The sequence below is a fragment of the Homarus americanus genome, unplaced genomic scaffold, assembly GCF_018991925.1.
Source record: "Homarus americanus isolate GMGI-L3 unplaced genomic scaffold, GMGI_Hamer_2.0 scaffold1909, whole genome shotgun sequence".
NCBI classification, from domain to species: Eukaryota; Metazoa; Arthropoda; class Malacostraca; order Decapoda; family Nephropidae; genus Homarus; species Homarus americanus.
This window is the reverse complement of record NW_024752372.1, coordinates 137417-150519: the sequence shown is the minus strand read 5'-3', so window position 1 is coordinate 150519 and position 13103 is coordinate 137417. Positions and strand designations below refer to the sequence as shown.

General features: G+C 40.6%; 1 protein-coding gene across 1 annotated transcript; it reads right to left on the bottom strand.

The window, feature by feature from the left end:
• Window positions 1-4096: 4096 nt before the first annotated feature.
• LOC121855061 (troponin C) lies at window positions 4097-9484 on the bottom strand. The gene is made up of 6 exons (XM_042349888.1): window positions 9399-9484; window positions 6779-6806; window positions 6147-6290; window positions 5829-5948; window positions 5545-5676; window positions 4097-5227 (listed from the first exon to the last, which is right to left on the bottom strand). Exons 1-6 carry the CDS (start codon window positions 9399-9401, stop codon window positions 5202-5204), a joined length of 453 nt encoding a protein of 150 aa, XP_042205822.1. The 5' UTR covers window positions 9402-9484; the 3' UTR covers window positions 4097-5201.
• Window positions 9485-13103: the final 3619 nt, after the last annotated feature.

The window sequence follows — 13103 nt, the reverse complement described above, 5'->3', positions numbered from 1 at the left end:
GAACCAACTGTAATATAACCTAACCTAACCTAACCTAACCTAACCTAACCTAACCTAACCTAACCTAACCTAACCCAACCCCAACCTTCAACAAACTTGCCACCATTACATCGTGTCGCGGCAAGAAACAATAGCACAACACATTATAATTATTTCCTCCCTGACTCTCTTACTTACACTTTGTACATTAAGGTGTTTACATTACCACCTCTAGCTCACCCAGGTGTTCCACGTCTCATTAACCTGTCCATAAGGCACCATATAATACAAATTAATCTCTAGTATATAACCCGTATGTAGAAAGTATAGTATATACATTTGCAGAATACCTTTTTCTCTATGATGTAACCCGTACGTAACATACACTACAACGTATTCTCTACTACATGACCCGTACGTTAGAAGCATAATATATAACACGGGTAACTGTTTCACAAAGGACTATATGTAACTGATATCACTTAAAAGAAACTAGTAAGGTAATATGATAACCAAAGGGAGGTTACTTTATGATAGCAGCGGCACGATATCTTGAGAGGGTAGAATTAAGATGGTATTTAAACGCTAGAAATTTGTATTATTATTAATCATATTATTATTATTATTATTATTATTATTATTATTATTATTATTATTATTATTATTATTATTATTATTATTATTATTATTATTATTATTATTATTATTATTATTGTTGTTATTATTATTATTATTATTATTATTATTATTATCATTATTATTATTATTATTATTATTATTATTATTATTATTATTATTATTATTATTATTTTTATTATTATGCTTTAAGTTTATATATTTTTAAAAGACTTTGTGAAGAGGTCTTAGAAAGTAGTCTTGGAGGAGGTAGTAAGATCAAGCAGCCTCTTAGATAGATAGATAGATAGATAGATAGATAGATAGATAGATAGATAGATAGATATTCAGTCAATTAAATCGTCATACAGGTCAACATTATTTCATCACACACACACACACACACACACACACACACACACACACACACACACACACACACCACACACCACACACACCACACACACACACACACACACACACACACACACACACACACACACACACACACACACACACACACACACACACACACATACACACACACACACACACACACACACACACACACACACACACACACACACACACACACACACACACACACACACACCACACATACACACACACACACACACACACACACCACACACACACACACACACCACACACACACACACACGATGAGTAAGTAATTAGACCAGGTGAACGACGTAATAAACATGCTAATTATCTGTTTATGCTTAGATTCAGGTGTTCACTCGCCCACACAACCAAGCCAAACCAGACTAAGCCAAACGAAGCCATGAAGCCAGAACATCTCAGAATAAACTCGTCGACAGTTCTTGGTGTATCAGCGGAAATGCACTTAAAATTTTATTGACTTGGAAGCTGACAACACTCGCCTACCTGTATACAGTTAGTTGCGTCCACACTTTTTAGGTTTCTCATTTGACTAGAAAGAAAAAAAAAAGAAATAGTACGAATTGTTTGTTTAATACTTGGAGTTGTGTTCTGGAAGGTGTATCAAGTTTCTGGGGTGATGGTAAAGTTTATATATATATATATTTTTTTTTTCAATGTAATGTACTTTACACCACAAGATTCTCACAGGAGTAGTGTTAACGAAAGATCCTTCTGTCTGTCTGCATTCCTTCCTTCTTTACTTCCTTCTTTCTCTCCTTCCTTCCTTCCTTCCTTCCTCACATCAACAAAAATTTCAGTTCGTTTAAAGAAGTAACTTTATCCTTGCAATTAAATGGAAGAAAATGATAAATATACATTCAAAATCGTGAAATGTCTATGAATTTATATTCTATGTGATGTAGAGGTAATGTAGATGGTGTGTTGGGTAGAGAGAGGTGGCCTACATCGAGGGAGGGAAGCTATTTTAAGGTGAGAATAGGTAAGGCGAGTAGGTAAGAAGGGGGGGGATAGTGAAGGTAGAGAGGAGGGAGGAAAGAGGAAGGAAAGGTACAGGAGGGAGAGTAGGGAGGTAGAGGAGAGAGGGAGGATAGGGAGGGACGAAGGGAGGATAGAGGAGGGATGGAGGGAGGAAGGGAAGTAGGAGAGGAGGGCAGAGAAGGGAGCCCCGGTAGAGGAGGGGTATGATGGTAGGATGGCCCCCAGTCTAGTCGTATACCGGTACCCCCCCCCCCTCACTACCGGGGTTAACCTTAGTCTCTGCGGGGGCCTAGGGGCTAATTCAGGTACCGGAGGCCCCCTTGTCTCTCTCACAGGTAAAGAAACTCCCTCGCAACAAAGAAAAACTAACGAGGGTGGAGGGTGATGGGGAGGGGGGGTGGTGAGGGGGGGTCAGGGTGGGGGGGGGAGTTTTAGTAATGTTGATTCTGAGTAAAATTTAGTAAATATTTCTCGCTTGTTTTTATTTATTTATTTTATTTCTATTTTTTTTAAGGGGGTCTGTTTTTTCCTACCGGTCTCCTGGGGTCTAGCCATATTAGTCCCCTGCCTGAAATAGCCCCACGTGTACTGTATGCTAAAGGAAAAACCTAACCTAACTTAACTCAACTCCCCCAGCTAGCATCATTTTGTTGTTTAATCCTCAGGTAAAATAAACTGGGGGGTTAATCTTCAGGTAATCTCACTCTCATGATGATTTTTTTTATTTATATCAAAATATCAGATCAATTAAACCAAAGAGATAAAAGATAGAATAAAAATACCCAACTTTCTTATCTTGTTTATTAAATCGTCACAGGTGAATACAACAGGTGACATCAGGTGAGACATATAGGTCACGAAAGGTCACGAGGTCACGGTCTTTTCTACATGGAGTGACACTATGACCACAGCCTGATTTAATGAATATAAATCCGACTTCTGGCAGATTTTGGTTACAATAAATCCGTTAATAAAAATCCAACCACTGAGAGATTTTAATCAGTAAGTCAGATTTAAGACAGATTTAGTAACTCTACATTAGAGGATAAACGTGACATTTGATCATAAAGTCCAGTGAAGGTAAAATGAGGCTTAAGTTGTGATGATGTGGTGGTAATGGTGGTGATGGTGGTAGTGGAGGTGGTGGTGGTGATAATGGTGGTAGTAGTGGTTGGTAATTACGGTGATAGTGGTAGTGGAAGTGGTGGTGAAGGTGGTGAGGGTTGTGGTCGTGGTTAGGATGGTGGTTGTACTGGTGGTGGTGGTGATGGTGGTGATACAGGCTGAGTTTGTTGGTGAAAAATGGCAGATGAAATTCAACGTCGACAAATGTAAAGTACTCAGTATAGGAGATGTAAACAGGGAAACCAGATACCAGATGAACAACGATGCCATAGAGAAATCCGACTGCGAGAGAGATTTAGGAGTAATGATAAGAAGGAACCTTAAGCCAAGTAAACAATGTGTTTTTGCTCGTAACAAGGCTAATAAAGTACTTGGGTTCATACAAAGGAGTGTTAGTTACAAGACGAGGTCATCCTAAAACTGTATCTTGCTCTTGTGAGACCACACCTGGATTACGCAGTTCAGTTCTGGTCACCGTATTACAGAATGGATATAGAATCCTTGGAAAGAATTCAGAGGAGAATGACAAGACTAATCCCGGGCATTAGGAACCTTGAGTATAGAGACAGGTTAAAGCATCTGAATTTGCACTCCCTCGAGAGACGTAGAGCGAGGGGCGACCTGATAGAGGTGTATAAGTGGAAGTCAGGGCTAAACAAAGGGGACAAAACAAAGGTACTCAAACTATCCAACCAGGAGCGAACTCGTAACAATGGTTTTAAATTAGACAAATTTAGATTTAGGCGTGAAATAGGTAAACACTGGTTTAGAAACAGAGTAGTGGATGAATGGAACAAGTTACCAAATATCATCATTAACTCGAATACGCTGAATTGCTTCAAACATAGGTTGGATGCTTATATGAGCAATAGGGGTTGGGTGTAAACGGGACTGCCCAGTATGGGCCAATAGGCCCGCTGCAGTTTCCTCCATTCTTATGTTCTGATGTTCTTACGTGTCGACAATGAAAGGAGAGAAGATGAGAGAGAGAGAGAGAGAGATAACCTAACCTACCCACTCTCACTATCCAAACAAAACAGAAAACAAACAAAATAATAATATAAAAAAGCCACTTAAATACCTAACAAACACACGAATCAGAAATAACTTAACTCAGAATCACTAAATACCAATATTAACTTAACAAAAACCGCTGGATTAATGTACACGAAATATTAACAAAAGCGAGTGAGTGTAATTTTACTAATAGAGAGATTCACCAAAAAATAGTATTACCCTAAGTTAGCAAGAAGTGATTTATAGCACAACAGAGCAATAGTGAAGTTAGCGAGAAAAGATTTATAGCACAAAATAGCAACAACTGACTGTACTGTACTAGACAATTATCGTATAAAATATTATTAATTAACCAAGGAAAGAAAAGGTTTCAGCCACAATGGAAAACTGCTCAAAATAGCATTAATAAACTTAGCGATAAGCGATTTACAGCAATAAATAAATAAAATAAAAATAAGTAATAGTGAAGTTAGCAAGAAACGTTAGATCACACTAGAAAGTATTGGTTAATCTAACAAGTTTGCAATTGGCACAGGTAAACATAGGAGCAGCTGCGAGCGATAATGATGTCTAATGATCTACCCGGTGGAGTTAGAGAGAGAGCTACACAATTACTAAATATGATCAACTATGCCCCGATATCATAACAACGACAACAATTATACGCTTTTTTTTCATTAACCGTTTCGCTGCGTTTCACTCAATTGCCATTTTATTCTAGTATCACCAAACGATTCTTTTCGGCTCAGGGTAACCTCCCGCTGTGAAAGGGTTAATTAAGTACTAACTAAACATATCTCTAATAAACTGTAAAGTATTAAGTGTTAAGTGTGTGTGTGATGCCGTTCCTGTACATTCTGAGATGGAGGAGAATGAGTAGGAGAGTGAGGAACGTAAGTGACTCGGAGTGAAAGCCATGAATGAAAATATGCAAAAGTTAAGATAAACTAGCGAGTGAAAGTGTAAAAATAATGAGTGGAAGTTATGAAGAGGTGAGTAAGGGTGATCGAGAGAAGAATGTGAGTAAGTGAGTGAATTGGCCGTCTCTCTCTTTCTCTCTTTTAGCCGTTCATCATCTGCATAAATTCTGAAAAAAAAGAAAAAAATAATAATTTAGTGAATTTAATGACAACTTGAATATGATGACTAAACCCCTTGAGGACGATGACTTAAAACCCTGAGTAGACTGAGAACGATGTGGTAACCCTTTCAGTGCTGTGACGTACACAGTCACCTAGTTACGATGGTCTTACACTCAAAGGGTTAAATCATCGTGCTCAAGGGGTTAAGTCAACCGTACTCTCTCTCTCACTCACTCTTTCTCTTTCTTTCTCACACACTCTCTCTCAATATCTCACTCTCTCTCTCAGTCTCTCTCTCTCTCAGTCTCTCTCTCTCTCTCACCATCAAAGTCGAGGGTGCCGGAGCCGTCTTCGTCCACCTCCTCAATGATGCTGTCAAGATCCTCCTCAGTCAACCTGTTGTCCAACTCTCTCAGGATCTCCTTCAGGACATCGGTGGTGATGTAGCCGTTACCTGAAGGAGGAATAGGACACAGGCTCAGGTAAAGTGTAACGTAACCTTTATCAGAATGAAATGACGTGTTGATGAAATTTTGGTGAAGGTCTGTTGTGAATGATTTACTAGAGAGGACAAGACATTTCTTTTCAAGCCTTTAGTAAACTCACCGCCTTTGTCGTACACACGGAAGGCCTCTCTTAGCTCGGCCTTCAGCGCCTCCTCGTCCTCCTCAATCAGGAACTTAGCGGCCAACTCCACGAACTCCTCGAACTCCAACTCACCGGAACCTGGAGGAGGAGTGGCAGGGTTGAGTGTGACATAGTCAGGGTAAAAATATGACGAGGGAGGAGGCTTTGTTTGAAGTTTTAAATGATATTTCTAAAGACTTTCCCGTTGATTCACGTACAGCCGCGGGTCGTTAAATCACTACAGTATTATTTGCATATATCACGAGAATCATCTTCACTACGTCCTCCTCGACTTACCGTCCTCGTCAGTCTCAGAGATGACCTCCTGAAGGTTCTTCTCAGAGATCTTGACGCCCATCATCCTGAGGATAACGCCCACGGTCTCCGGGGTGATGAAGCCCTTGCTATCAGTGTCGAAGGAGTCGAAGGCCTTCTGGAGGGCTGTAGGGAAAATATGACGTCACTCCTGTACACTAAATCATGCGGAGATCATGTGTGTGTGTGTGTGTGTGGGTGTGTGTGTGTGTGTGTGTGTGTGGGTGTGTGTGTGTGTGTGTGTGTGTGTGTGTGTGTGTGTTCAAAGGATACTGTATATACAATGTGGAAAATACAACTATAAAATTATATAACAAATAAATAAAAAATATAAGACATTATAAGAAAACTCAATTTCCTCAGATCAAACAGAAGACGAGATGAAAGTACATAGAGGAAGAATTATATACAGGAATAAGTTATAATATACATTGATAAATTACAATATATAGTAAGGTAGGGATGCTTAGTGAGAGTTGAGGTGTATCAAAAAATATGTAATAACTAAGGGTGTTTGTTTAAAGATGCGTTGAATACTATAGGTATGTGTGTGTGTGTGTGTGTGTGTGTGTGTGTGTGTGTGTATGTGTGTGTGTAGGGGGTGGTATACATACCAGACAGCTGTTCTGCGTCTAGAGAATCCTGTAATGATAAGCGAAGAGATGTTATAAACGTTTTAGTAGTAATAAATGACAGACTGAAAGCAATAACACTCTGTAGAACACTAAAGAACACACTCTAGAATACTAAATATCACTCGAGAACAATAAATAAAGAAGCTGTCAGATATTAAGGCTAAGGTTCATCTAATTTAACTCAAAACTGATACAACTAAATAGAAAAAACAACTAAAAACAACAACATTAAATAAAGAAAATATAAATTAAAAAACTTGTTAAAAAAAATATTGGTCTATTAAGATGAACTAAAGTGACAAAAAATTTAAATAATAAGAAGTTGAATTATTAACTTATAGAAATGTAATATAAATAAATGGTATGTTACTACAAGAGTGGTGACTGTATAGAGACTGTTAGACTGTAGTAGTATGTGTGTGTGTGTGTGTGTGTGTGTGTGTGTGTGTGTGTGTGTGTGTGTGTGTGTGTGTGTGTGTGTGTGTGTGTGTGTGTGTGTGTGTGTGTGTGTGTGTGTGTGTGTGTGAATTAATATAACATCGCCAAGTCCTTCAAACAAAGGTAAACTTTCTAAAAAGGTTTAAACTTATTACAAGCCAAAGAGATAATTAGAATCTACTAATAATCTACCTGTGAAAAAGTTATAATCATATGGCCGCGTGTTACTCCTTGACACCTGGGAGTTGGCTACCTGTGAGGCACTTGGCAAGGACCTCCACTTCCGCCTCCCTTGACATAATACGAATCAGATGAGAGGTAAATTTGTTCACATACCTTTGGAATATTTGTCAATAACTTCCACGTATTTATTTTACTACTATTATTATTATTATTATTATTATTATTATTATTATTATTATTATTATTATTATTATTATTATTATTATTATTATTATTATTATTATTATTATTATTATTATTATTATTATTATTATTGTTGCTGTGTTTTATTGAATTATATCAGGTGTGCTAAATACAGTCGGGTGATCTGGTACCATTGAGCGCCTTAGTTTGGCTCTTGTATCTTGCGTCATTTGGCTAGACAATAACACAAGGTTGCCACACAAAGAGCTTCGCTGTTTCTGTCTCAGTTCAAGCTCTCGTAGTATGACTTCCTGTTCCGTGGGTCACAGAGGCCAGGCGAGTGGTTTGTTCTGTGAGGTGCTGCTGGCAAGGGGCCTGATGCTTAAGCCTGTACGCACTGGTTTGTACAAAGAAACACCCTGGTATATTGTTTTTGTTCGGTGGGAGGGGACTAATGGCGTCTTCATCTGTGTTTGTTTGATGTAGCGTCCACAACACCTCTATTGTTTTTTCTATACCACAAAAAACTACTTTACATAGATAATTTTAATTCCATTGACATTTAATTCCATTGACATTTTTTCACGATAACTTAAATGTTGATTAAGTTATGAGTCTTTATAGATCAATGTTCAGACTCTCGACATAGTGGAACAAGGGCTCTTCCTGTCCTCACCTCTCAGTTCTCACAGCGACAGTCTTTCGTGGAGCCTCACGTATGCCTTCTGCTTTTTAAAAATAGTTGTGTCCATTAAAGGCAGGTGGGGGGAAGTACTCACCTGAGGAAAACCCCACTTTTTCAGGTAGTGCTCACACGCCCTAACCCACAAAACCTAAGAGTAAAGCCTTCCTCAGTAGTCTATATTTACCCTCGTTAGACAGGTATTTGAATACTATCTCTGAGTGACTGTATCACTCACTCGCTCACTCACAGCTGGTGGTAACACAACCTCAGCACCTCACAGCTGGTGGTAACACAACCTCAGCACCTCACAGCTGGTGGTAACACAGCCTCAGCACTCACAGCTGGTGGTAACACAACCTCAGCACCTCACAGCTGGTGGTACACACCTCAGCACCTCACAGCTAACACAGCCTACCTCACAGCTGGTGGTAACACAATCCAGCACCTCACAGCTGGTGGTAACACAGCCTCAATACCTCACAGCTGGTGGTAACAGCCTCAGCACTCACAGCTGGTGGCACAACCTCACAGCTGGTGGTAACAACCTCAGCACCTCACAATACCTCACAGCTGGTGGTAACACAACCTCAGCACCTCACAGCTGGTGGTAACACAGCCTCACTACCTCACAGCTGGTGGTAACACAACCTCAGCACCTCACAGCTGGTGGTAACACAACCTCAGCACCTCACAGCTGGTGGTAACACAGCCTCAATACCTCACAGCTGGTGGTAACACAACCTCAATACCTCACAGCTGGTGGTAACACAACCTCAGCACCTCACAGCTGGTGGTAACACAGCATCTCACAGCTGGTGGTAACGCAGCATGTCACAGCTGGTGGTAACGCAGCATGTCACAGCTGGTGTATGATGATTTACTATAAAATAATCGTGATGTTATGGTCTGGGACGTGTTAAGATGTTTACTGTAGTGAACAATGATCATATTTTACTACGTATGTATAACAAACAGGTCCATGTACTGTATGATTGATGTACTGTAGTGAAAATATACATCAAGTGTACTAAAAGATGGGGTGTAGAATTCGACCATGGCAGTACACAGAGAGAGTCGAGGGAAGGTGAGGTGCAAAGGTATCCCACTTACCATTACTACAGGTGAGAGGTATGGTGTGTGAGGGCCGCTGCTGGGGAGGACTGGTGTGTACACTACTGAGATACAGACACCTTTGAGACACTCCTCTCTCTCCTCTCTGTCTTTTAAGCCAGCATAGCCTACCAGAAGGGGGAGATTCCTGACGAAGCTGGTTCACACCTCCTCATGCTGACATCTCCCCTCTCCCTCCCCTCTCTCCCTCCTACCCCCCTGTTCTCTTTTCCACTCTTCCCTCCAATCTACAAGGCCTCTACCTACAGTACGTTTCTAACTATCTATCCCTCCCTTCTTCCTTCCTTTTCTTCTTCCCTCCCTCTCTCCTCCTTCCCCCCCAACACCCCCTCACTACCGTCACATCTCCAACCACCCCCCACCTCCCACACCTCCCCCTGCCACCATCCCCATCCCCACCTCTCCTCTTCTCCCCCCAACACCCCCACATCACCACCCCCTCACTACCGTCACATCTCCAACCACCCCCACCTCCCCACACCTCCCTTCCCCCACCCCCGCCCCCACCTCTCACACCTGACGACCTTACAGTTCGTTGGCACTCTCGGGTTACTGATGATCATCTCAGGGAACAACACTACCTGGGTACTCAAGTTTCTTAATTCAGACTCATAAATAAGTAAGAGTACAGTTGCGGTTACAATTAAGAGTACATGTGTGGTTCCGTTCAGAGTACAATGAAATTACAAGTATTTTAGAGTTACAAATACAGTTCCAAGTACAGGAGAGTTACAAGTACAGGAGAGTTACAAATACGGCCTAGTTACAAGTACCGCATAGTTACAAGTACGGCATAGTTACAAGTACGGCCTAGTTACAAGTACCGCATAGGTACATGTACGGCCTAGTTACAAGTACGGCATAGTTACAAGTATGGCATAGTTACAAGTACAGCACAGTTACAAGTAAGGCATAGTTACAAGTAAGGCATAGTTACAAGTACGGCATAGTTACAAGTACGGCATAGTTACAAGTGCGGCACAGTTACAAGTACGGCACAGTTACAAGTACGGCATAGTTACAAGTACGGCATAGTTACAAGTACGGCACAGTTACAAGTACGGCATAGTTACAAGTACGGCATAGTTACAAGTACGGCAGCATAGTTACAAGTACGGCATAGTTACAAGTACGCACAGTTACAAGTGGCATAGTTACAAGTACGGCATAGTTACAAGTAAGGCATAGTTACAAGTACGGCATAGTTACAAGTACGGCACAGTTACAAGTACGGCATAGTTACAAGTAGTTACAAGTACGGCATAGTTACAAGTACGGCATAGTTACAAGTACGGCACAGTTACAAGTACGGCATAGTTACAAGTACGGCACAGTTACATGTACGGCATAGTTACAAGTACGGCACAGTTACAATTAAGGCATAGTTACAAGTAAGGCATAGTTACAAATACGGCATAGTTACAAGCACGGCACAGTTACAAGTACGGCATAGTTACAAATACGGCACAGTTACAAGTAAGGCATAGTTACAAGTACGGCATAGTTACAAGTACGGCACAGTTACAAGTACGGCATAGTTACAAGTACGGCACAGTTACAAGTAAGGCATAGTTACAAGTACGGCACAGTTACAAGTACGGCATAGTTACAAGTACGACACAGTTACAAGTACGGCATAGTTACAAGCAGAGCAGTTTTAAATACATATACAAGTTTAGATACAAGCAAAGATTCAGGTACAACTACAGGTAAGACATAGTTAAAGAGTCTTCACACTCTACCAGTACAATAGTCACTAAAGTATGAGACATAACATTGAATATATTGACCATTAAGGCTGACTCCAATATGTTTTCAGCCGCCACTCAGTGATGGACGATGGCGAAGAACATCTCCTTGAAATCGTAGTTAGAGACAAGGTGGGTAGGGCGTATCAAAGCCATAGAGGCGGTGCTGTAACAAGGATAGAGGCCCAGTTAGTTGGGTTATACTGTTTCTCATGCACTGTGGTATGGGTTGACAATATGATACAAGTACAACACGTAAGTTCCCAGAGCCCCTAAGAGCCTAGAGCTGACACTGCTACTTCACCTTCGTCTTGATGTCTGAAAATAAATCCGTCTTCTTGGGGTTTTTTTTTTCTGTCAGGTTTTGAAGACGGTGTCTAGGATGAGCTTTTTTCCCTGTGGCTCTGCGTAGAGACTCTAGCTCTGCGGGGCCCGGAACTAACCTTCGTTTTCTTTGGCGCGGTTGTTCTGTGGGGTAGAAAACGTAACTTTCTTTCGTTGGTTCACTCGATAGTTTGGGTGAAATTTTCTCTTGTATACCAAAGGCGTCTTTTCAGTAAACTAATCATCTCTGAGTTTGACGACCTAACAGCCTGGTCGTCACTCTGTGCCTGTACAAGCGACCGTTTCACTGCATGAGACAAGTGGTAGACACTGTTCCATAACAGATGTTTAGTCCACATTGCCCCTATACTAAATACATCACTCGCTACTGATGCCGTCCCCTTTGTTTACACTTCAGAGGCGTGAGTGTAACAGCTACTGAAAATTATCAACAACATTTATTGCACGAGTGGTCGACTAATACCAAAGTCAGTCAAGGTGACTTTGTGCTCGTCTCCCTTGACACATACGTTACTGTGTTTCAGGTCACAATGTGTTTCTAAAACCTATAGGAAAAACACCTTACACCTGCTACACTCTACAGATACGTTATTATGGTCTCTTCAGCAATCATTATTTCCTGGGCTATTTTTTCTATTAAAAATTAACTTTATTGTAATGTCTGGCATATTATCTTTAGTAACCCACAATTACTTTCGTTCCCCTCCACAAGCTACTTCAACTTGGCCTCGTCTCTCAACTGCTCAACCTAGTCTGTACTCACCCGACGGACGCCATCATTAAGTTCCTTCTCGACACGTCAATCACTCAGCTAGTGTAAGGATACTTTATATACATTACAATAAAAATTATAGTGTAAAACATTAAAAACTTTACCAAGGTTTTCTGTTTCTTCTCAGAGTCAGGTTTGGTGTACACTAGGTAGCAGAAGTTCATCCCGAGCTGACCTATTATATAAGACAGTTGATCTGGTAACACTGTGTGAGAAAGAGCTGATAGATATGCTTTAAATGGCTGGTACTTGAAGATTTATGATTGGAAATTGCTTAAGAATACATCTCACGTATATGACTTCAATAGTATTAATGTGCGTCTGTCTGTCTAAGCTTCATGTCTGACGCACCAAGAGTTCAGACGGATGATCCACTGTACATAATAATAATAATAATAATAAAAATAATAATAATAATAATAATAATTGACGGTTTATTGAAAAAAGTTCTGCAGCCCGAAGGCTGAAAATATACATTGGACATAAATGACTTATTACATACATTGGTGGTTTAACAAAAGCCTTCATTAGAGAAAGGTAAAGGAACATACAGTGAACATACAGATTAATGTAGGTGTTGAACAGCAAACTCGTAGTGTAGTAACTCCCTCCCAGATGGTGTTAGGAGGAACTCACGTGGTGTAGTAGTTCCCTCAGATGGTGTTATGAGGGACCTCACGTGGTGTAGTAATTACCTCACAGATGGTGTTATGAGGGGCCTCACGTGGTGTAGTAATTCCCTCACAGATGGTGTTATGAGGGACCTCACGTGGTGTAGTAATTACCTCACAGATGGTGTTATGAGGGACCTCACGTGTG